This window comes from Jatropha curcas, chromosome 7 (assembly GCF_041381405.1).
Source record: "Jatropha curcas cultivar XTBG-Jc1 chromosome 7, XTBG_Jcur_1.0, whole genome shotgun sequence".
NCBI lineage: Eukaryota > Viridiplantae > Streptophyta > Magnoliopsida > Malpighiales > Euphorbiaceae > Jatropha > Jatropha curcas.
In genome coordinates, this window is record NC_143157.1 from 23,121,441 (window position 1) to 23,145,819 (window position 24,379).

Consider the following 24,379-nt stretch of genomic DNA (forward strand, 5'->3'; position numbering starts at 1 on the left):
CTATCCCGTATCAAAACAGATCAAATTAATATACAACGGAAAAAAAATTTAATTTAAAAAAATTAATTAAATCAGATCGATGTATATTCGTATCTAATCTTATCTTTAAATGAATTAATTAAATTTAACCAAAATTACTAATTAATCGAATTTAACTGAAATTTATTATTGAAATTCTTTTATCATCTATTTAATAAAAGATGTAGTTTTGTTGTCAGTTAATTTAAGTAAATTTGGTTTAATTAGTTTTAAATTGAACGTTTAATCAATAATTGAAAATAAAAAAAAAATTTTATAAACCATTAATCACATATTTATTCAAACTTTAACCTTAAAAAATAAAATCGGACCCTCTCTTTCTTTTTATTGTAGTGATTCTTGCATTAACAATTAAAAAAATTCAAAATTTGCATAATTTCATTTGCAATTTTTTAAAAATTTTAATTTGTACTGAAATTTAATATTTCATCCGTTCCACTTTAATAGCAACAAATAAATGTTTATTCCACTTTAAGTGTTCATTCCGAATTTTGACTATATTAATTTTTTTTTTTTCAATTTGTTCCACATTTATTAAATGTGATTTATTTTATATTTACATTTTAAAATGAAAATTTAAATATTATATTATGTATTTTTAGAATATCAACGAATTCCAATCATTTTCTTAATATTTGTGAAAATAGCAAATGTTGCTATTAAAGTGGAATGAAAAGAGTAATATCTAAAAACATCTGTATGTAAGTTATTTTTCATTAAGCAAAGTATAATTTTGAATTAATTAGATTTTAATTTCTCATTAAAAGAAATACATTGTTATGTATTTCAAGAATTCGCAGAAAATGGCCTATATCAGTGAATTTAATTTTTTTTATTATCGATGAAACCCATTCTAATTGATTTGGTTTAAGTTCTTAAAGATCACAAATTATTATTTTAAGAGAAATTACAAACTGCATTCAAGAGCCAGTAAAGGTTCCAACTTCAATAGAAGTGGAGAGAAAAAAAAAAAACTACATCAAAATCTTATTGTATTGGGACCCCAACAGCCTAAAAGCATAATTTTGTCAAAGGATTTTTCTAATCTCTTGAGCTTAACATCTCTCATTTCATTATTCATAGTTGAAGCCAAAGAAGAATCAAAAAAAGAAAGAGAAGAAGGGATTCTCATACTGTTAATTACATGTTTTTCTATTGACCTTATAATAAAATTCCATCTACAAATTCCTTGATCTTTCATTGCCTCTACTGTTCCAATACTAGCTGCCACAATCCAAACTCTACTTGTTACACTCATAATTATTTCTCTTCTTCTTCTTCTTCTTCTTCTTTCTGTGATATGAAGAAGAAGAAGAAGAAGAAGAAGAAGAACTGAAGAAGAATTGCAGAGGGTCCTCTTTATATAGGCAATTAGGTTGTGGTGTTATTGTACAAGGTTAAGTGAGTATCATTGGGAATATCACCCAATTATTCAGGAAATGACAACAATTATTTGTGAACCAAAAACCTTATGCCAAGCCAAGCTGCATTGGTTTTACCTTATGCCAAGCCAAGTTGCATTGGTTTTAGGTTATGGGTTATAGGACAATGGACACAATACATAAATTCACCCGTAACTTTCTTATTTAACTTTGTGATACTCTAAACTTTTATTTTGATTCATTAAACACTTTAACTTGTAAAATTACATCTATTGAACATTTTAATTTTCAAAATTATTTTATTGAATACTTTAACTTGCAAAATTAGATTAACTAAGGACTTGTTAAAAATTTAAAATTTATGAAATTATTGTTCCAAAAGTCATGCTAACTACATATCAAATTGATTTTTACAGATAAAAGCTAAAAACCTTGAAAATTATGATATTAGTGAATTTATATATTTAGTAAAAATGTGAAATATTATCAAAATTTATAAATTTAACTGCATAACATGCCATCTGCAAAATTGAGAGTACCACAAAATTAAAATTTTAAAGTACATCGGTGAATTTATATATTTAGTAAAAATGTACAAACTTATGAATGTATATACATACTTGGGAATCATTTATTGACATTGAGAGGTAGAAATAGCAAGATAAGGATGGACTAAGCTTTGCTTTCCCTTTCTTTAGGAACTAAAAAATATGAAAATAATTAAGGGAGTAACATCAACTTAATTATAGTTTAAGTTATTCATAAATAGTTTAATGTTTCAATAGATGATGTCCAATAATGTAATATTGTTTAGTGGAGAATTTTGTATTTGGGGTTTTTGAAGTTTACGTCATGCTTGAAGGTCACAGTTTTTGAATTCAATAGAAAATTTTACCCCAATTCACCTAATTTATGCTTGATGATCTGCTTAAATTCGAATGGTATTCAAAATAATCCAAATCTGATTGATTGGAAAAAAAAAAAAAGTTTGATCTATTTGACCCGATTTAAAGTAATAAAAAATTAAATTTATTTTTAAATTTTAAATTAATTTTTTAGGGCAAAAAAGGTCTAAAAAAAGTCTTAACTTTTCAAAGCTTCTAATGGTAATTGCTATGCTGGAAGAATCACCGGCTCTTGCAGTACTTCAGCTGGACGCAATCGGAATACAATGGACTTTCGGACACGGGTGTTATAAAAAAAAAAAAAAAAAAAAGAAGTTTCTAATTTAAAAACCGGTGGTGTTGTGCAAAACCAATGAGGCCTCGACTGTTCAAACCTGACCCGGCTGCTCGACTCAGGGCTAACCAATTGGGTCAACTAACACGGCCCACTAATGTGATTATTGAAAGCAAAATAAATTATTCTCTGCAGAAGCTCACTGTTTTTTTTACACGATATTCTTATTTTTGTTAAATTACAAGAATAATACATAAATAAAAAAATGACTCATGAGAATAAAAATTTAATTTTCCAGAATTAAATATTTATGCAAAAAAGAAAATGAGGAATGATTAATACATATAATAGGCTTTTGTTTATTTATTTAAATCTTTGGGTGTCTTGAACCAAAATATAGCCATAAAAGTAAATTAAGAAACATGAAAAGAGCAAATAAAAAGCGATAAATTGAAGATATTTGGTAGAAAAAGGTGCTTATATTCAACTTAATTTACAAAAATTGAAGGGTCTAAATTCAATTGGGACCCCAACAGCTCAAATACATAACAGTTCTAAGAGATTCCTCAGATTTTGCAGTTTTATCATCTTGAAATTTCTTGGACAAAGCAGAAGAAGAAGATGAAGAAAGCTTCTTAGCCTGAGAGTAAGATCTAAGATTAGCCTTTGCATGGTGTTGAATTGCCCTTAACCCATAATTCCATCTGCACAATCCTTGATCTTTTAATGCTTCCATTAATCCTATGCTTGCAGCCACCACCCAAGCTCTGCTTGTTGAACTCATATTTTTCTTTTGAAATAAATGGAAATTATACAAAAATAGGAGGAAGAGATGATGTTTAGTTTAGGAACTTAGGAAGAGAGACTTGTTGGTTTTTGGTTTGATTTGGGAAAGTGGGTGAGAGAGAGGTCTTAATATATATAGAGAGTGTTGAAAAAGAAAATGAAGAAAATGACAAACAAGTTCAGTGGTTTTAGTTTTGGAAATGTAAAACCACGAGTGGTTTTGCATATAAAAAAGGGGGAAAAGCCAATTGTTTTGTTTTGTTATATTTTGTAAGGAAAGGTAATATGTGACATTGAATGGAGACTTTATGTTTATCTTTGTGAGTGACAAAAATGTATAAAATAAGTGATGGTGAAGGGATAGAGAGAAAATAAAGAGACAATGGAGATGATGCTGTTGGATAGCGTTTTAGTTTTTTAATGTTTAATGGACACATTATTAGGAAAATTACAACCGTATCTTTATATTTTGTTAAAAAAAACTGCCATATCCTTATATTTTGAATCTCTTATATTAGGTTACCCTTCTATCTAATATTACTAATTTTAATATTAAATACTTGTGAAATGACATGATTGACCCTGATTTTAGCTTTTCCAATCTCTAATTTCCCTCCTCCTTTAAAACTTTCTCAAAACCCTAAATCTCAGTTACTCACCGCTTCAAATCCCAGAAACTTGAACAAAAGTCTTAAGCTTGCAATTCCGAAAATTCAAACTCAAACGAAGTCACTCGCAAGTAGTTTACCTACGAACATTCATATAAGGATGAAGAGAATATGCTTCCATGTGTTGTTACCTTGAGATTCCAGCAAATCGTTTCTTAAGACCATAAAATAATGAATCATAAACCAATCAATCTATTTTTGTCAGTCATTTTGCTTGTTTCTGTTAGTTTTTTAATATTTAAGTTAAATCAAGGCAAAAGATTTAACATTCTAAATTATGGGAATAGAGAATAAGTGAGAACTCGTTTAAAAAACGTAAAATTATGGGTTTTTAATAATTTGCTTTGTCATCATTGTCTCACCGGTTTCGTCTCCTTTCCCTTCTCTGTCATTGATTTCTCTGGTTTCTAATTTCTGCTTTTGATGATATGGTATACTGCAAATAACATCAGATGAATAGTTGCTAAAGGACAGTGAAAAGGAGAGAGAAAGGAGGAAGAAGATGGTATTTTGGAAAAAAAAAAAAATCATTCTCTTTAGACCGTCAAGTTTTCATTTGACTTATAGTATAAAATCATAAATATTGAACGGAAGGACAACGCAGTGTAACCGACTCAAAATAAGAGTGTATATCAGTGTATTTTAAAAAAACAAGAGTAAAGTAGTTGTTTTTATAAATTATAGAGTACGATTATAATTTTCCCTAAGTTTAAACAAAAATCAAATCAAGTCAATTTTTGTATAAAATTAAATCTGTTCAAGTGAATTAATTAATCTTTATGTTTTTTAATAAAAGCAAAAAATATTTATATTTCTTTTATTTCAAATATTATTATTATTATTATTATACTCATAAATATATATATATATATATATATATATATATATATATATATATATGATGTAAATAAAACCTAATTATCCTCATTTTGATTTTTGACTCCAATTCTAGGAAGTTGAATATTTTGTTACACTCCAATTGATTAAGTGAATTTTCTTTTTCCCTCAAAGGAGGGATTGTAGAGAGTAGATTTGAATAGAGGGAATTTTATGTACATGTTCGCTAAAAACTTTTGAATTTTTGAATTGCCTTTTAGCATTATGATTAAGTAAAAACTCTATGTCTATTAATTATCGTATTAAGTAATATAATTTTTATAATTGTTTTTGAAGGCTTAGTGAGCTTTTTAAACATTAAATGATTCTGTTAGTAACATAATTTTTATAATAGTTTTTAGAAATCGATTAAATAATTCTATTTGTAGTTGGTTTGCTGTACAAATAGTTTGGTGTATAAATGCACCCGATACATAGCAAGTAGATAAGTATTTCCTCTCCGATGATAAGAGGATAGGAATTAGAAAAATTAAGTAATATTAATTCATTACCATGTTCTAAATATTCTTAATCAAAACTGAAATGGCAGCCATAAGACTAAAAGCTACACATATACATAAAGAAAGAAAAATTCTCATATATACAGAATTAATACATTCAATACAAAATTGAGAGTAACGCAAGGATTCAATTAGGACCCCAACAACTCAAATACATAACAGTTCTAAGTGATTCTTCAGACTGTTTCAACTTCTCATCTCTCAATCTTTTAGACAAAGCAGAAGAAGAAAGAGCAGAGAACATATTTTTAGGCTGATTGGAATAATAAGACTTGACATTATTCTTTGCATGTTGTTGGATAGACCTTAGTGCAGAGTTCCATCTACATAGTCCTTGATCCTTCAATGCCTCAACTACTCCTATACTTGCAGCTGCAACCCAAGCTCTGCCTGTTGAACTCATTTTTGCTTGTTATAACTGTGGATTGGAACTGAAACCTGTTTGATATGTGAGATTTTTTGTTGGATTTTGATTTGGTGTTGCTTATGGAGAATGGTTTCTTTTATATATAGGGAGGAGAAGGTGGGCTCTGTAATAGAATAATAATAAAGATAGATATGGGAGATGTATAATAGCAAAGTTTTTGCCAATAGATAAGGGAATTGCCAATGGTTTTTGGTGGTGGTTTTAGTAAAACAAGCTCCAAGAGTCCAAGTATTTTTATATGAGACAGTGAAATGACATCTAATAAATAAATAAAAGAGACTATAATAGCAAGTGGGGTAACTGAAATTTGTTATTTATCCTATATATATATATAAAATCAATTACACACCTCAGAAAAGAACTCAAAGAATATTTACATGGAATTCAAAGTTTATTGAATTTTATCAATTAAGTCATTGATTTTTTATTTATCAATATTGAGTCTTTGATTTTATTTTTTGTATATCAAAGGTCAATAATAATAATAATAATAATGATGATGATGAATTTTGTATATCAATACAATAATAATAATGATAATAATAACAAGCATCATCAAATCTTTACTAATTAAATAGTAAAACTTTGGGATTAAATCTAACAATAAAAACAATTGCAATTTTAGAGACATGATGGGTAATTTAAAGCGCCACAGGAATTTGTTAATATACCATAATAATGAGGTTGATATATATATAGAGTTCCATTCCATGATTATGAAAAATTGATTTTCTGGTGGGGCTGTACATTGCGAACTAATAGACACAATTCAGTTATAGCCTACAGCCAAAGCAAAAAAAATTAACATGTAACCAAAATCAATTCTCGAGAAAAAAAAAAAATGTAACAAAAATCTAAGGCTAGTCTGCAAAAAGCAAATATAGGAGAATGTGTTTGGTGTTCAACTAAGCTGAGAGATATCAAAATCATCAGGAAATTTGAAAGTGTCAGCTGCTCCAAACTTTCTTCGCTCTTCCTTATCTTCTAAAGATTCATTGTCTTCGTCACTGGAATTATTATCGTCCTCATCATGATCATTAGTAGGTGAAGCCGGGTCATTTATACTTCTGGATTGGCATGATGGGGTTGCAAGCATGGCTACTTGGCCATGGTTAGAAATTTCCACGACGACTGTGTCATCATCAACAGGAAGCGGTTGTTTCCAAGGCTCCCCATCAATTCTCATGAATGTATGGTCAGCTGCACCCTTACGGAACTCAAAGCGAATTCTACTTGCCTACAGATAAATAGAGTGAGCTAGAAATGTCAGCTTCATGATCAGAATGCAAAAGAGATAGAATTGGAATCACTTACAATATAAAAGTCTTCTTCTTATAGCAAATTATATATATAATTTTTAGTAGTACTTGAACTTTGATAGGTTCAGTAAATGTGTTTTTAGTAAAGAGATCCTATACTGACTTCACTTTCAACCAAAATTAAGCTTTAGACTCTAAATCAAAAGTTTCAATATCTTTTTTGCTGAAAAAAAATTAAATTGTTTCATACCTGTGCAAGACGAGTCCCATGACCATTTGGAGCCAGCAGAACAAGCCCATGCCAAGCATTTCTGAAACCAACAACCTCAATAAGGCCATCATCTACGTATGGAGGCGTCAAGTCCTTCTGTGAGAAGAGGATTTATCCAGAGTTATTGACAAATGCATTCATAAGAAATGCTGGTGATCAGAACATAGCTACTTTATTCAAGTCATGAGGCAAAAGCAAGTGCACAAGAGCACAAAAGAGAGAGAGAGAGAGAGAGAGAGAGAGAGAGAGTGAACTCACATCATGCGCTCTCTTCCCACTAGGTTTTCCCCAAGGATTGAGTCCTCCAGAAAAACTGGGCAAGTTTAGGCAAACAATAGATCTGATGCTGTATATTAAAGAAAAAAGTATCAGAGGAATGAGGCTTCAAAGTGTGCTCGGAATTGGAGTGTTATATAATGAATGCAATACAGCAACATTTGATTTAGATAGCTGTATCATTTCACAATTAAATTGTGATCTCTCTTTCATAAAATCCTAAGCCCAATTGACTCTCCTCAACAGCTAAGCATTCCTCACTCTACCAAAATTCATCTATTCACAAATGAACTTCATAATTTCTATCAAAGTATTCAATTGACAAAAGTGATACTCCTAATGTTGAGGGAGAAGGGTGAGAACTGAGAAGACGGAGGGCTACATAAAGAATCATTCATCACCTGCTAGGTATGGTGAGGTCCTCCCATTGACCTTTGCTTTTCATGACTCTAACCTTTGTAAGCTGTGCTATGTTCCTGCATCAATTTAAAGTCATTTATCTTGGATATGGTCAACCAAATATGATGCCAATAAAAAATATGAACATTGAATCCATAAACCTCAAGATGTCTATGCCAGCAGAACAAAAATTTAAATGGAGCACCGACCCTTTCAAATGATAATGTGTAACAATTTCCAACCTGGGTGAAGTTCAGTGGCAGCATTCACATGGCTGATCACATTTCTTTTTTATTTAGCTTAGTTAGTTAAGTTTGGTAGACATATGCTAAACCACCAGATTATAATCCATGTAGCATTGCCATTAGCTATAAAGCTCCAAGTTGAAAAAACTTGCACCTAAAATATGACTCTACATAGTTTGGATTAACTTGTAGCTTTAACTTGTTAAATTGCCTCCACAGAATGAATAACTCCTTTGCAAATCTTAGCATTCTTGCCAAAAATTATACACAAGCAAAGTAAAATTATACACGAGCAAAGTAAATGAAAATTTGGCCACAAGGTGACCATTAACCAGGCACACTATGGGGACCACAGATTTACACTGTGGCCATAGCATTGCCACACCACTATAGCAGTCATCAGATTAACATTCAGAAAACAGGAGCAGACTAGAAATCAAGAGGGGAGAACAGAGTCACTTTCAAGAAACAAGTTACAGTTGTTTCTCTACATGTCAAAAGGCCAAATTAATTTATCCCCAATAGAAAAGACAAGAATAAAATCTCAGCCTTGTTGCTGTAATGCAGAGACATAGTCTGACAATTAAATCTGTAATGCAAACCTAAGATCCATTTGGACTATGAAAATGCTCAAAAAAAAGAAAAAAAAAAAGATTATAACCAGAAAAGGAAACACTGTGAAGTGCATGAAAAACTTAGTACACTGCCACATGCTCAGAGAATAAGATGCATTATACGACATCAAAATTCTCAAACAAGAGTTTACCAGAAATTTTGAATTATTCACTATCACAGCTAGGGGTGTAAATGAGCCAAGCTGAGCTTAAAACTCGGCTCGAAACTAGACGAGATTAGAAATTTTATGCTCGAGCTCGACTTGAGGCTCAAGCTCAATTCAAAAAATTTTCAATTCGAGGCTCAAGTAAGCCTAAAATAAATATTTTCTATATGCACATATAAAAGCTTGATAAGGCTCGTGAGCTTTCAAGCTGAAAGTCATTAGACAACGAGCCGGCTCGAGCTGAACTTTTTCAAACTTCTTTCAACTCAAGCTCGAACAGCTTGCAAGTCGGCTCAGCTCATTTATAAACCCAGTCATAGCTATCACATTATCACCAGAATCCCTTGAAACCCTCACTCTTATTACATTTGCATGTTCAATTTCAGAATAACAATCATAAACTTCTTTCACAAAGTTTTAGATCTAACTCCTAAAAAAAAAAAATGGAACTACACCAATGAAATTGGAAAAAAAATTATGACTGCTGGTCCAAAAATAGGACAAGGAACAAAAACATTTGCTGTTTCCAAAAGCGAGTCAAGTAAGCTTATGATTTTAATATTTTTGCTGTGTATAAACTTAGAACATATCTTCAAGCATCATGATATCATATTATCTCGTATGAGAAGGGTGTAGCATGCTCCATGACCGTATCCAGAGCATGAACCAAAAATATTGTGTTTTGGTAGCTTCAATTTGAATCAATCAAATCAAAAGGCTATTGGTTGGATAAGTAGTTCAGCATGATGATTTGTACAAGTTGGGAGGAGGGAATTCAGTCATTCTATAAAGTGAACTTGAACTTTTTGATCTGATAAAAATATCAAGGAAAACAATTTTGAAAGAGAATCAACAAACCGTCAGCAACAGCCATGTCCTGGAAAGTAAACTAGAGTTTTCATTGAGGTAATGAACAATAACACAATAAACAGAAAAACAAAACAAGAGCTACTTCCTATTAATTGATATAACTAACTAAACATACGAAGAGGAAAGACAAGTTATCATTAGCAGAAGAATCTTCGACCATGTAACAAGAGACTCACCGTGAAGAAGGATGAAAAAGAGAGGCACAAAACCATCCTTGAGTACATCCAAGCTTTAAATAAGTACTCTGACGCAACCAGAAATAAAAGAACAGCAATAGGTAAACAAGATTTTGGCAATGATTTTAATCAAGGAAAATTACCAGGAGCACAAACAATCTAAATCAGTTCAGTAAGATAAACTTATAATGATAATTGACATAAATAAAAAGTGGTAAGGAACATAACATTATACTTAACATTATGTACTAATACTTCCACAAAAGTTACAGATCCATATAGTTCCTTCATTTAAGATGACGGACTGATAGTACATATACATTTAAAATGAAGTTTAAGATCAGTTTTCCCTGTCTAATTTCCAATTCACCTTCTAGAGAATTGGTTGTATAAATAAGACAAAGTAGAAGGAACAAATTATTTCCGTGATTGGAAATTTATACAACTACATGTACAAAATGGAGAGTTCAAATATGTGTGTGGTAATATATAATAAATTTTCATCTGCAAAATAAGCAATATTATAACATGTATGACAGTAGGTTTACTAATTGATTCTACCAAGTTTATCAAATCCACCCCCTCCTCCTGCTCCAACTCCACCGCCACCATCACTGCCCCCTCCACCCACTATGTAACCTTCAAGAGGCATCTGCCGATAATTCTTAATAAAATTGCTGCGACATAATACCAGTTCATACTAGCCTATATTCTTTACAATGATTACTGAACATCTATCATATCTACCATAAACACTTAATTATCCTGGAAAATAAAGACAATTAACAATGACATCATGTTAGCATACTAGAAACAGCTTAAGAATATTGTTGTCATTATTTTCACATGTTGCTGATTTAAATAAAAGCAGTAAGAGGACCATCTACAGTGATGAATTAATATTCTGATCCTTTGACGAACTGTGAACATTGTATATTAATTAGATATGTAAATTCCAATTTTCACAAGACTAACATAAAGGAGTGAAACATAAATAAGAAAGGGTAAGATCATTCCTGATAAACAATCTGTGACATGAAATATTCGATACAATACCTGATTCACTAGTTGATTCTTAAATTTTTCTGGGTGCAACTTCCTTTCAGAGTGAAAGGCATATGATACTTGGGCGTCCATTCCTGTACAAGATAAAATATGTCACTCATGCAAGTTTGCAAGAAGAACAATGCTACTTGCTATAGTTAATGTGTCTGGCTGTTTGCTATGCCTGCCATGTTAGAATGATAGTGTAACATAATTGATATCAATATTTTTGTATATGTGTTTCAAATTTCCCCTTTTTCCAAATCCACACATTGCTTCAAGTATGGATGGTCTAGTGGTCTGTGGTCCTCTTTTACATGCATGCGAAAAATTATGAAACATTTGCATTAATTTCTTACCCATACTGAAATAGTTCCAAAACCCCCCACGAAAAGTGTGGTAACCTTCCTGACAAAAGCCAAAAGAAAATTTGCAAATAAGTAAATCGGTGTTTCATGTGAAGTAAAAGAAATATCGCGACGCTAAACAGCCTCATCCACTGTAACAGAAAATTCAGGAATTGCTAGGTAAATCAAACAATATTAAAATGCCTCATGGGAAGCAAAAACAAACATCATTACAAGAAAAATAAAAATGGATGATATAGAAGCTGAGATTGACATTGAATTATTCAATTCTGTTCCTACAACTAAGCTTGAGTTGCAGCTGTTAATAGGCATATAGATCAACTAGATACTAACATAATCATTTTCATTTTGGCTGGATGGTATCAGGGCTGTGTCAGGAGTTATTTTACTTTGCTTTTGGAAGTTAAAATAGATGTATAACTTGAATCAGACACATACAACCTCACACAAAATAAAACTCCACAAAACTCACCATATTTAATGAATCTGATTCGGAGACACGATGGAACGCGTGCAAAGAATGGGGTAGCTCAAGAGGTGCAACAGGGTCGCAAGAACCTTCTTTTGGGCATTTCATTCTCATGATAATATGCCAGCTAATACAAAAAAGAACACTTTTAATCCACATACTTGGGGGATTAGAGGGGAAAAAAGGCTATCGAATTTTCTGTTAGGACAATTTCAAAAAAAAAAAAAAAAAAAAAAAAAAAAAAAGGAGTTACATAAAAAACTTCAAGTAAATGAGAAAGGACAACAAAATTCAAAGTCACAAAACCTAATTGTTCCTTAAGTCTTCTAAACCTATAAAAATGCCTGAACCCCGACAAGAATATATAATCGAACTAATGAAATGGCTACCAAGCATGCTGCATGTGTCGAGAAATTCTAGAACATAATAATTATGTTACCTGTCAATTTTCATTTCCTTGGCAGCCTTTACTTGTTCTAAGAATGACTCCACAGATAAACGATCAGTGCCTGGGTTTTTCTTTCCCTGTGAATCAACAAGACACATGATATGAAATTCTCATTCAAAGCTTAATGATGCCTCCAGCATTCTATTGTTTGTCACAGTTGATTCAGTCAAAAGAATTTAGCAACTTCAAGAGAGCAAATATACAAGAAGAGGAAATTGGGTTCTTTGTTAGTTCCACTGCCCAAATAACAAAACTAAGCTGCCAGCACACTGGATTAGTTACCATCGAATTACTATTAACATTAACAGGATTTCTTTTGTGCAACATTTTAACATAAAAGAAGGATGTCAATGGTATTTAAAAATATATAATGGCCAGGATAAACTATAAGTACAACAACATAAAAGCAATCTATTAACTAAGAGCAAAAGATCAGTAAATCATACCCAACCAAACGAAAATGGCAAGTTATTTCCTGTTCCTAGTGGTACTGTGGCAATAGGTGGAGGCTGAGGTAGTTTGAGATCACAAACTACACCAAGAAGCCAACCAGCTGTACCATCTCCACCTGCAACCTAATGATGTGAGTATACATCAGAGACAAATAAATCCATGTCGAAGACATTACACAAAACAAAAAATTACACATTAAAACAATCTAATCTAATAACAGCATTACTCAAATAATGAGTTAACTCACTATGATTCTTAGTCTCTTCTCAATTTCAGTAGCTAATTCATCACCATTAGTCTTCAATGTTTGAAGATTTGCATAAATTTGATGAAGTGCCTTATCAGGAGCCTTTTCTCTCAAATCAATAACCTATAAAAATAAGTCCCGATCCATAATTAAGTCATTTATTTTGTAATCGTCCAATTTCTTGACATGAAAAACTTTAAATTAACCTGGTTTTCATTAAGAAGTGTACGATATGTAAGTAAAAGCTCTCCTCCTAGCTGGCCTCCACTTTTTGAGTTGATGAACACAATCACAGGACATGAAGGTATATGAGAAGCATTCTCGGGCTCTGATCCAGGTACAAGAATATAATCTGGAATATAAAATTCCTCCAAAAAATTCTTATCCAGGATCGTTTCATGACTACTGCAGAATTGGAAAATAAATCCTTAGAATTTAAATTAAATTAACAAATATCTATAAAAATTAAAGAAATGCTAAATCCAACCTTCTGGATACGAGATTACGAAACGAGTTTCTAATTTCTCTCAATCTACCCGAACGAGGCGAGAAGCTATTATGAAATTCCGTTTTCTTCATCAAAATCAACTAATCAACAACGACTACAAATATTCCTTCAGTTTCCCTCGGTTTTCTCGTCGACCAAACAGAGCAAAGAACAATAAAGAACAATATATGAGATACCTAATCCGGAGAGAAAAAGGAATATATAAAGATTCACATGATGAGCAATAAGGATTTGTTGAATTGTCGTTGTCAAGTGATTCTTCTCTGATTCAATGCTTTACGGGACGCGCTTTTGTTGATTATTAATAACTAATTATGATTATCAGAATTAATTACGATTGACAAGTGTACAATAAGACAGAGAAAGCAACGGCCAAATGAAATTAAAAAACGAAGCAGTATTTATTCTTATTTTTTTAGCCGTTGTTTACCATTTCAAAGGGAATCAAAGGTTAGAAACGAAGACGGAATTGGCATTTCTCGTTTGGTTTCGTGTTTGGCTTCGATAAGTAGCGATACCTTTTAGCTGCGAAACCAAACGGAACCGGGAATGTGTAGTGGCAGTTAGTTTTTCACTGTGGGTGACCTCATTATGTCATAGCGGATTAGGTGAACAGATCGCGTTAATGAGGATAAAAAACGACGAGGTTTTGACTCATTTGTGATGTGGCAGTGAATGATTGGACGAATTCTTTAATAAAGATGCGCGTTTTGCATTGGATGCTAGACTCTAAATTCAAATTGAACGGAATTGTTATTGGAAATGACATGGAAGGCTCCTATTTGTTACGTGTTCACATACGAAAATGGGAGGGAAAATGTGGGCCCAACTTAGAAAAGCCTGAATGGCCGAAACTTCATAGCTTGTTTTGTCATCTTGGCGCCAACATGAGTGAGAGGGGCCCCATATTTTTTTTTTTAAAAAAAAAAAAACTGCAGCCATGTAGCATTATTATTTATTATTTATTTTAATAAAAAAATTGTAATTCATTTTTTTTGTTAGTCATATAAGAATATGTAATTAATTAATAATCGGGCTAAAATAAGGGTTTTAATTTCGCCTTGAAGATTTTTTTAATAGAAAAACCAAATTTTAAATTAAATAGATAAATCTTTAAATATCTAAATTAAGAAGCCAGATGGTTAAAGAAAATATACAAAACTCTAGAGAAATGCAGTTGTCTTTTTCTCCTCAAGGTGAATGCTTAAAGTCCATCCTTCTTCACATACCTTGCCTTGAGACAGAAGATTCTCATAAGCAAGCAAACTTGTTGATTTAGTGAGGTAAATGTCTGGATTTGGAGTAGCTTCCTCTTTTCTGTCTCCTTTAGAGAGATTCACTGTCCCTTTCAATTTTAAAAATGATTATAAACGTTCCATTTTTTCAGTTCAGTCAATTCCCAAGTTTGGGAAGATGAGAAACTTCGCTTGTGTTAGAATTGAGAATTGACTTCTAAAGATTAATGGCTATTTGTCAATATAAATTATTGATGAGCTAATATTTTTTCCCTTGATAGGAAAAGCAACCAATTTTGTTTAAGCAAAAGTCGCTTTCCCTCTTATTTTTTTGGCTAATCTAACTTGGATTAAGTTCAAATTTAGATTTCTCATCTTCGAAGACGACTTCATGTCAATATTGATATTAGGGTTTAGGGCCGCGAGTTGGTCCTTCCAAACAAGGTTTTGAAAACCGGTCCGACTTGGCCGATTCCGGTTCTAGCAAAGTTTTCAGCTGGATCCAACGAAAACATTTTCATTTTCAGGCCAATTTTCCCTAGACAGATTCCGATCCGATTCTAGTCCAAAACTGGGCCATGGCTGGATCTAATCAGCATGGCACCACAAAAATTATAACATGGATTAAACAAAATAGCCTTATGTAGTTAACAAAAAGAGCAAAGCCCATCTATTAAACTTAGAAAAATATTTTTTTTATATTAAAACTTTAATATTTTTTTCATTTTTCAGTCAAATTTTCCCTTTTGAATTAACTTTATCTTTTGATTATTAGGGGTTAACAATTAAAAAGAATAAAAAGGAAAGTCCTAAGAAAACATATAAAACCAACAAAAACCTGAAATTGAATTGACACTTGAGTCCTTTAAAAGCCCTATCTTATACCACAATAGATGAAGAATAACAAGAAACGGATCAAATGACCAACTGAACGTCGTTGTAGCATCTAATCTATATTTCCATAAATCTCTGCATAAAATTCTTCAAATTCAGGGGATTGCTTGACTTACTTCTCCAACAAGTTCAGAAACCCAGATGTTGATTTTCATCAATTGAAATCATCTAGTTAATTTTTGGCTAAGAAGAAAGAAAGAAAAAGAAAACTTCTGCAAACATGCTGGATAGTAGAAAACTGACTGACTCAGCATCCCCATATGAAGTGAAAAGAGATTCTTGCATGCAAATGCATATCAGTGCACAAAAGTCCAAAACTTTAACATTCATGAGATCACAGTAAAAGCAGCACGCAGTGGAAGATTATTCCGGTGCCATCACTACCGCTAATCCATGACATATTTTCACAAATAGAATGATTAAGTTCCCCATTATCATGGTGCCACAGCATCAATGCAATGATAACTTAAAATATGATATAGTAGTCAAGTTTATTAATATGAACTTCTTAGATGGATCTGAATAAAAATTGGTAACACACTTGCTTATTAGAGTTGCCTGTCTAAAATTCTTCCAGTACAATATGTAAGCATAAAAGAGTGCCAGTGCGATAAAATCACCTGTGCTCTCTTCAATTGACAAAGTACGGAGGTAATCCAAGTTCAAGGCAGATGTCAATATCAAATCCCCAACTGATAGATCTAGAAACTGACCATTGCTAAGAAGCTGCATAAAAACAAACTGGAAAGGAGTTGCAAAAGCAAATCTACTTCCAATTTCGTGTAACAAGTCAAATTAAATAAAATACAAAAACAATTATCAAGCTAACAAGAAATAAATTTTAACAAACCTGAACTCATTAAAACATCTCCTATGAATTTTGGCTGGAGAGCCTAAACGTGTCCTCAAGCCTAGACCATGATTGAAGTTCAATATGTCAAATTCGATGTACTCCCCACCCACCCAGCACCCACCTCCGACCAAAAAAAAAAGAAAAAAAATTCTATTGATGTCATCGCTTATAGCATTGGAACTTTTCATTTCAATGAAATCAGCTTAGACTGGATTGCTAACAAAGCCTATCTTCTTCAGGCCATTAACAAATTACTGATGTGGAAAATAAACCCATTTACAATAACGCATGCCAGTTGGCACACCATTAAAAGCCAATTTTGGTGCTAGTAACCTTCTCATTAATGCAGCCAGCACTTCTAGCAGCATTCAATGAGTTTACAAGAGCCATGGACCATGGAAAATTGATTCAGGTCAAAGCATTTGAATCAATGACCTTTGACAGGATATACACAATAGATCGTCGAAGAGGGATTACCTTCTAAACCATGTCAATCCATTTAATAAGATTGCCATTACAAGACAGCAAGCTTTGTGACAATAGAAAATAATTATGTGCATACTGACATGAATATATTAGTCAATGGGATTATCCCGGAGACAGAAGCATTCTTGTATCACTATACTTCTTTTTACACATTTGATAAACTTATATTACAGATTGATTTCATGAAAACCAAAGAAATTTGATATTAGTAAGAATACCTACTTTAGTCCAAGATATGTTGGGTCCAAGATGCAATTACTCAAGATTCCTTGTTAAAGGGCATGTCTTTCCACCCTGTGAATTTTATCTTCAGTTCTTTTTCACCCTGCCCCAAATGATGGCTAGAGCTCAAGTCTGCTCCTGTTTTAATAGTCTTGCCAGTGTCAAATGTGTTAAACTTAGCTAGAGCCTTTCTTCGCTTGTATGTCAAAGGCAGCACATGTTCATCTTTAATTCTCTCAGAAAAACTGGTTTCACTTAATAGCTTCTCTGATTTTTTCACACTGACGTCAACCTCACCTCTCATTGAATCTGAAGGCAATGCCATGAATATTTGTTGCGAACCATTAACAATGGCTGAGGTTCTGGGAACTGCTTCTGGAATTCTTGGATACACTGTGATATGCTTATCTTTCACGAGCGCCATATGCTGTTCTCTGCCATGATATATACCAAACGGGTATGGTTCCAAGGATCTGAGGGAAAAGTCTTCATTTCCTTTTTGCAAATCTGGCCACATACTTTCACTACCAAATCTATACCTCCTTGCATCCATTGGATTCATTCGAGCACTGTACTCTTCATTACAATCCCTTCCCACATCATTTCCAAACAACTTGCGTTTTCCTAAAATAGATTTGTCTTCTATAGAAGGAATTACTTGCCTCTCTGTTGTCCTGGTAAAGGTTTCTGATTGATGACTGGTTCTTATAGTACTTTCCTGCTGACTTGATAGACAATGAGATTGGCTTGGAGTTGAATGAACTCTGCTACCATCAGCTTTCTGCCTTCGAAATGATGATTCATAAAGGGCAGTAGCATCAGGAAAGCGCATATATTCTGGCAAAGAAGAAAACTTAAAATCTTGTAAACCTTGGGTCCTGACCAGAAATGTTGTTTGTGCTGCCCCTGGCACCACTTCTGGTTGTTCTAGCCGAAAAGAAGGGATTTTAGGTACTATTTTCAACACTCCCTTGGGTACAGTACGACACTGCTCCAAAATGTCACTGCCACTTACTTTTAAACTGTGATTTGGTAATAAGCCATTTCCAGATGGCTTCATCTTTAAAACACCCTTTGCTCTACTGTTTGGAGCAATAACTTTCATTGGGTTGACAGATAGAGAGGGCAAAACATCCCTTGTCTCACTTTCTGCTGATTTCATTCCCTTTATGCCCAAGCTAGCCTCCTCACTTAACAAGTGATCGTCCTTGGGAAATTTGTTAAGATCAAGCAAATTGATAACTCTCTGTTTTCTCTTTATTTTCCACATGGACATCCTTTCCTCGACACTGGAGCTCAGTTCACATTGATTCCACATCCTTCTCATGTCTACAAACATTTGTGTCATCCTGTCATGGAAGGATCTCAATGCATGATAATACTTTTTTCTCTTTATAAATTGCAAACCTTCCCTCAGATGAGTCACTTTGGGAGGATAGAATCCACCTTTCAATCTTTTGAAGAACTCATCCAAGGGACTTCCAAAATATAAATCACTACCATTAAAAAGCTCCTTCATAGTCAAACAAAAAGTTTGCTGGTCCATATCTGGAAGGTAAGCAGACAGATAGAACCTTTCTTCCTCAGTTAGACAAGAATTCCAAGTTTCTAAAGATAATATTTCCCTTAAATCTGGCAGATCATAAAGCTCATATGGTATGCCGCACAGCTGACCTTCCAACATGCCAAGTTCACAGTGCAACTCAGTGAGCTCACAATCATCAGAATCATCACCAGAATCTTCCCCTAAGACAGGGTCATCTTTCATTTCCTTGTCCCCACCAGTGGATAAGGAAAATGTTTTACCATATCTCAAACTCCGATGTCCAATCTTTTGAATTCCCATCGATCAAGAAATCAACAAATCATCAGTGTGAAAACTTGATTACCACAGTTAAGATCGCCAAAGAGAAAAACCTAGAATCCATCAAATTCAATTCTACATAATTAATCTTTTAAATGTTATAAATTAGATATTTGCAGGAGAATATTCCAAAAACTCCACAAGGAGAGAACATATTATATCAAGTGAGTCACAAGAACATTATTTTCCATAGTTAGAAAGCATTAAAGGCTTAAGAGAGATCACAACAAAGAAAAAAAAAAACGTGTCAATGAGACAATCATTAACAGCCCTCAATGTTCCAAAACTACCTAAATTGCACTAGTGATGAGAAAAAATTTTCAGTCGAGGGTGATGCAGAAATTTGACTGAGTTTCTCAAAATGATAACAATGTTGAAAATGGCCAATATAACCAGAATATGGTGCTAAATTTAATGAGCAAGCATAATGAAACTGTCTTTCAACCAAGTAAATGTGATAATATATATATTTACACATTCATTTGTGTGCTTGTTTATTGTTTTCTACATATGCAAGAAATGTGGAAGTGATATAGAGATGGTCTTCTAGCACTACCAGAAGCATTTTGGACTTTAATATCAATATAGCAAATTGTGTTACAGGCTACAATATATCACATGAGAACACATCTATCATTTATTTCCATCATGTTATCATATCTCACCTCAGAAACATCAAAAACATAGTTGTGGATGATGACTCGACGCTGTCTTCAGCAGCAGATTGATACAGCTCTGAGGCCTGGTGCTACAGGCCCCAGTATATTGTACTTTGTAGTCAAAATGAGCACCATCATTTGCTTTACGTGTCATAACAATACACGCAATTTGATGCTTAGATGTGCCAAATCAGTAAAAAAGTATGAATGGAAGACAAATCAAATCTAATATACAGCCATTAATTGGTGGGCATCAACTAAAACATATCATGTAATAGTCATGGCTTAGCCTTTTTTTTTTTTATCGTCATGGTTAGATGGAACCATCTGTTAGAATTTGGACAGCTTACTAACTCCACAACTTCGATTCAGTCAAAAGAATACCATCCATTCAGGACAAGAGATTCACAAGGAATGAAAATATCTCCATTGTGATTTGACCCTGGAATTGGAATCCTGGCCAACAAGTTGAAGGCCATCAGGATAACCCACTTTTATATGGTTCGACGAAAGGCATGGAGGCAAACTCCATGTTTGTATCTTCACAAGGTACATAAAGGTTCAGGGTTGATCCCAAAATTCTCTTTGAAATTCCTAATTAGTAATTGAATGATTAAAGAATAAGAAAATCCGATTCCTCTCGGCAGCACTCATGGTTTGAAGTTGGATATGACTCTTCTTGGCTGTTAGCTCAAAGGGCAGACCCTAATATCACAAGGTTCACAAAGGTAGGTCTCTCAAAGTCATCCTCCACACTTAGTCAATAGCACCAACAAAATAATAGATGGAATAGACAATAACAAACAGAAAGTTTCCGAGAGCCTACTACTGTTTCAATTATCTAGGACACGTGGAAATCTGACAGAAATCCTAACTGAAGAACAGGTATATACATCATTCAAAAGACAAATAAGAACTTTAATTACAACAGGAAAAAAATGTATTCTTAGAGGAAATGAACAAACCAAGTCATACCCATAAAAATGATTTTTCAGCTACCATATCAAACAACGAAATGTTCGAGAGCCACAAAACTATAGAACTTCGACCGCACAACAAGAGTGTATGAGATGCACAATTGAAAGAAAGGTAATCAACAGCTATGCAGTTTTACATATGACACCGTTGGACATTTCCAGCAACTGCAAAAAGACCATAACAGTTCATTTTAACAATAACCGCACACAAATCCTAATCACTAATTTTTCTTCCATATCTTAATCGTCGCAATGCATTAGTTTTTACAACTTGATTTACAATTCTCTTTTACTTTTCGAGACTTATTTAAGTAATGGGTATTAAAATTTATAACATAACTGTCCCTAACACTCCTAAGGTACCTGTTATAAGCAAATCATAATGCCACCTCATGTACAAAAATGTATGATCCATATAAAGAATAGCATTCAACCAAAAGGAGCAACAAACGACCAGTATAAAATAGAGCAAGAACGTTTGGTCATTAGCAAAAGATAAAACCACCCAACACTTCATTCCGCAGAAATTCGTAATTACTCAGTGCTCATAAAGAAGTTAACTATATTGCCCAAAAAAAAAAAAAAAAAAAAAAAAAAAAAAATCAGCTTACCATCCCTATAACAATTTATATGAAAAATGCAGCGTGATCACATAAGGGTACCAGATATAATAAATTGCAAAAACAAGAAAAGAAAAGAAAAAGCTAAAATAAGATAAGAAATAGTACTACTAATAAAAATGGCTGCACATTTAAACTTTTCAAGATAAAAATATTACAAGAAATTACACACAGTAGGAAAAATAACCTCAATCTATGATCTGGTTCCAGATTTTCCCATGATTTCTCTACAACCAAAAAAGAAAAGAGGCTAGAAACCAAACTATTCATCAAAACCTAACAACCTCAGTTGAACTATTATAAAATTGAGTGAGAAACAAACCTCATCATTAGTAGTGAAGATGGTTATAGACGGATTTAGCAGTGATAGCCATTAAAAAATCCTACAACTGATCGTGGAATCAACAGTTAAAATCCAACAAGAAAAGTTTGAGATGCTACATGCTAATTCGGTTAACTTCAGAAATCCAACTCACTCACTCTCTCTCTCTCTCTCTCTCTAATATTTGGTGGAGCTCGAGTTTTAAAATTCCTCAAAAGTTTGGGTTTGCATGAAAACAATAAGCTCATATGGTAGAACTTGGGCCTGCATATAAAAATTTTGGCCTCTAAGCAAATATGATCGAGTCTATTTGGGAGACAGAGGCAAGTGAATAGAAAAGGAAAATGAAAGCAAATGTACATTCTCACCCCAATGTTCCCTTTGATATAAATAAATTCCACGAAATTTCAAATAGTTTAATTAAACTTAATATTTTTCTTTTAAATTTTCTATATTGAATTTGCAAGAAATTGTCCACTAAACCAAGTTTGTATTATCATTTTTTTAAAAAAAAGTTTGTATTATCATTTAATTAACTATTTATGAAATAATTTTTTTAAGAAAAAAAATACATATTTCATTGATCAAAAATAAGGTAGAAGAATGAAATACAAATTTCAATTTTAAAAATATGAAGTATAAATCAACATGTTATCTTCTTGCAATAGACGAAATTATTATTTATAAAAAAAATTCAATTTATATTTTAGAGTGTTCAGTTTAAAAAAAAAAAATGTTTATTTTAATTCTATATCCACTTATATATTTAGAATTGATCCTGCAAGCTTTTAGAATAGGAAAAAGTATAAATTAAAAACTAAAAATAAAAAGTGATACCAAACAATCCCTATGTTTCTGAAATTTTGGATTAATACATTTTTATTTTAATAGCTCCTTAGTCTATATTCTATAATCAACCACAAAACTTAAAAGAAAATAAATGATTAAGCAGCCATTCAGTTTGGTAACTAAGTTGCAGGCAATACCACTCTAAATACTACTCTAAATGATGTTGCCGAACATAGTCATAAGCATATAGTTGTTGGAACACGGTGCTAATGTTTGAATTAAAGAGGAAAGAAAAGAAAGAGAATATATTTTTAAAAAAAAAAAAAGAAGTTATTTTCTTTCTTGTTGTCTGGATATAGAATTATTTTCCTACACTAGTTTACCTTAATTTGGAGAAAAAATTTCAAAAGAAAAACGAGTGTTGTATTCTAAAATATGTTAAATGTTTTTGACAGTCAATATGTTTTGGTTAACAAACAATGGAGTTCCAGTTTGACTAGAAGATGGCGAATTAGATTTCAGAATTCAATCTTAGCCACAAAGTTAGACTAACAATATACATATACAAATACAAGATCTTTCTGTAATCCTATATGATAATTATAGCATAGATTGCTTCTACCACTCTATAATAATTGAACTAAATAATAACAAGCAACAATCAATCTCTTTCGAATGTTCTTGAATTTCAGATTCTGTTGGTCCAGGTGTCTTTTGATCGTCTGCACAAATTGTTATTTATGTAAATATATACGTGTTTCTTTATTTTTTATACATATTTTTATACTCGATCAAGATAGTATATAGATGAATACATTTCGTTTATAGAACTAAAAAGAATTAAAATGTACCATTTCAGGAAAAAAAGGGGTTAGAATGTACACATCAAATGCAGCTAATTACATCACAACATGAAGTGGTGAACATATATAGAATTGAAATTAAGGAAAAGATTTATTTATATTCGGGATAAAAGATTTTGTAGTTATTGATAACCTTGATTCCTGTATGAGTGATAATGCAAGTTTAATCCCGAAAAAACTTACTTTATTTTGAGATTAAAAATCTTTATACTCTACGGCTCGAAGAGATTTGAATTGTAGTTTAAGAGACAAAGATTTATTCGATCAACAAAATAAAAGAAAGAGAATTTCTTTATTCTACATATTTTTTATTCAAAAATAATTTATTCATGCATAGATCATAACATGCATGTAATCAATTATTTAATATTTATACATAGTTTATGAAGCTACTAATTGACATATCATCAAATAATTAGGAATTTATAATGTTTTAGTTGGTCTACCAAATTAATTTGTGTGCATTGTTGAGACAGCAAGCTATTATTTTCTGCAACAATATTAATTAATACAAATGCTTACCACATTGAGTATAAAATTTGATTTCTTCAATAAGTTATAAATTTATTTATAACCTTAATTAGGAATCCCTTTACCATAATAAGTATGAGGGATTATGCCTTATCTACAACTTTAGAAAAGGATTAGAAACCTTAAAAAAATCTGGCTCCCAACAAACACAAGGACATCATGCTGAGATTATGGTGTAATAAGTTTTTTTTTTTTTAATTAGTTAAATATTTTTGAGAAAGTAATATATTTTTTTCCTTTTTTTACTATATATTACTTAAAAAAAAAAAGATAAGGATAATGCACTCAATCTATTGACCTATTGACCGTGAAAGATATTATATAAAATAGAGTTGGAAGTAGAGGGCATGACCCTAGCTCTATGGTTATTAG

At 32.2% G+C, this 24,379-nt stretch overlaps 4 protein-coding genes across 8 annotated transcripts; all 4 read right to left on the reverse strand.

The window, feature by feature from the left end:
- Positions 1-3,059: 3,059 nt before the first annotated feature.
- On the reverse strand, positions 3,060-3,500 carry LOC105632825 (uncharacterized). The gene has a single exon (XM_012215279.4). It carries the CDS (start codon positions 3,382-3,384, stop codon positions 3,118-3,120), a length of 267 nt encoding a protein of 88 aa, XP_012070669.1. The 5' UTR covers positions 3,385-3,500; the 3' UTR covers positions 3,060-3,117.
- Positions 3,501-5,508: 2,008 nt separating this feature from the next.
- Positions 5,509-6,009, reverse strand: LOC105632826 (uncharacterized). The gene has a single exon (XM_012215280.4). It carries the CDS (start codon positions 5,852-5,854, stop codon positions 5,579-5,581), a length of 276 nt encoding a protein of 91 aa, XP_012070670.1. The 5' UTR covers positions 5,855-6,009; the 3' UTR covers positions 5,509-5,578.
- Positions 6,010-6,515: 506 nt separating this feature from the next.
- LOC105632828 (diacylglycerol kinase 1) lies at positions 6,516-14,140 on the reverse strand. Of its 2 annotated transcripts, none has more exons than XM_020678941.3 (13): positions 13,672-14,140; positions 13,391-13,586; positions 13,185-13,307; positions 12,931-13,059; positions 12,476-12,561; positions 12,040-12,163; positions 11,559-11,607; positions 11,212-11,294; positions 10,156-10,223; positions 8,086-8,160; positions 7,667-7,754; positions 7,388-7,504; positions 6,516-7,115 (listed from the first exon to the last, which is right to left on the reverse strand). In XM_020678941.3, exons 1-13 carry the CDS (start codon positions 13,761-13,763, stop codon positions 6,780-6,782), a joined length of 1,566 nt encoding a protein of 521 aa, XP_020534600.1. In that variant the 5' UTR covers positions 13,764-14,140; the 3' UTR covers positions 6,516-6,779. The 2 variants fall into 2 exon arrangements, with proteins under 2 accessions (XP_020534600.1, XP_012070671.1); XM_012215281.4 differs by having other exon boundaries at positions 13,391-13,589; positions 13,672-14,133.
- A 3,007-nt stretch (positions 14,141-17,147) lies between these two features.
- On the reverse strand, positions 17,148-22,064 carry LOC105632829 (uncharacterized). 4 transcript variants are annotated; one of them, XM_020678899.3, is made up of 3 exons: positions 21,825-22,064; positions 21,690-21,729; positions 17,148-19,299 (listed from the first exon to the last, which is right to left on the reverse strand). In XM_020678899.3, exon 3 carries the CDS (start codon positions 19,226-19,228, stop codon positions 17,420-17,422), a length of 1,809 nt encoding a protein of 602 aa, XP_020534558.1. In that variant the 5' UTR covers positions 19,229-19,299; positions 21,690-21,729; positions 21,825-22,064; the 3' UTR covers positions 17,148-17,419. The 4 variants fall into 4 exon arrangements, with proteins under 4 accessions (XP_020534558.1, XP_089580296.1, XP_037497871.1 ...); XM_089724170.1 differs by having other exon boundaries at positions 19,912-21,729; XM_037641943.2 differs by lacking the exon at positions 21,690-21,729 and having other exon boundaries at positions 17,148-19,213; positions 21,825-22,063.
- Between the last annotated feature and the right edge of the window lie 2,315 nt (positions 22,065-24,379).

Excerpts from the sequence above, each read along its gene's own strand:
- LOC105632825 (XM_012215279.4), bottom strand. The coding sequence starts at position 3,384 with ATGAGTTCAACAAGCAGAGCTTGGGTGGTGGCTGCAAGCATAGGATTA.
- LOC105632826 (XM_012215280.4), bottom strand. The coding sequence starts at position 5,854 with ATGAGTTCAACAGGCAGAGCTTGGGTTGCAGCTGCAAGTATAGGAGTA.
- LOC105632828 (XM_012215281.4), bottom strand. The coding sequence starts at position 13,763 with ATGAAGAAAACGGAATTTCATAATAGCTTCTCGCCTCGTTCGGGTAGA. Across the intron at positions 13,060-13,184 it reads AGAAGAGACTAAGAATCATA|GTTGCAGGTGGAGATGGTAC; the intron begins GTGAGTTAACTC and ends TCACATCATTAG. Across the intron at positions 7,116-7,387 it reads ATGGGACTCGTCTTGCACAG|GCAAGTAGAATTCGCTTTGA; the intron begins GTATGAAACAAT and ends ATTTATCTGTAG.
- LOC105632829 (XM_020678899.3), bottom strand. The coding sequence starts at position 19,228 with ATGGGAATTCAAAAGATTGGACATCGGAGTTTGAGATATGGTAAAACA.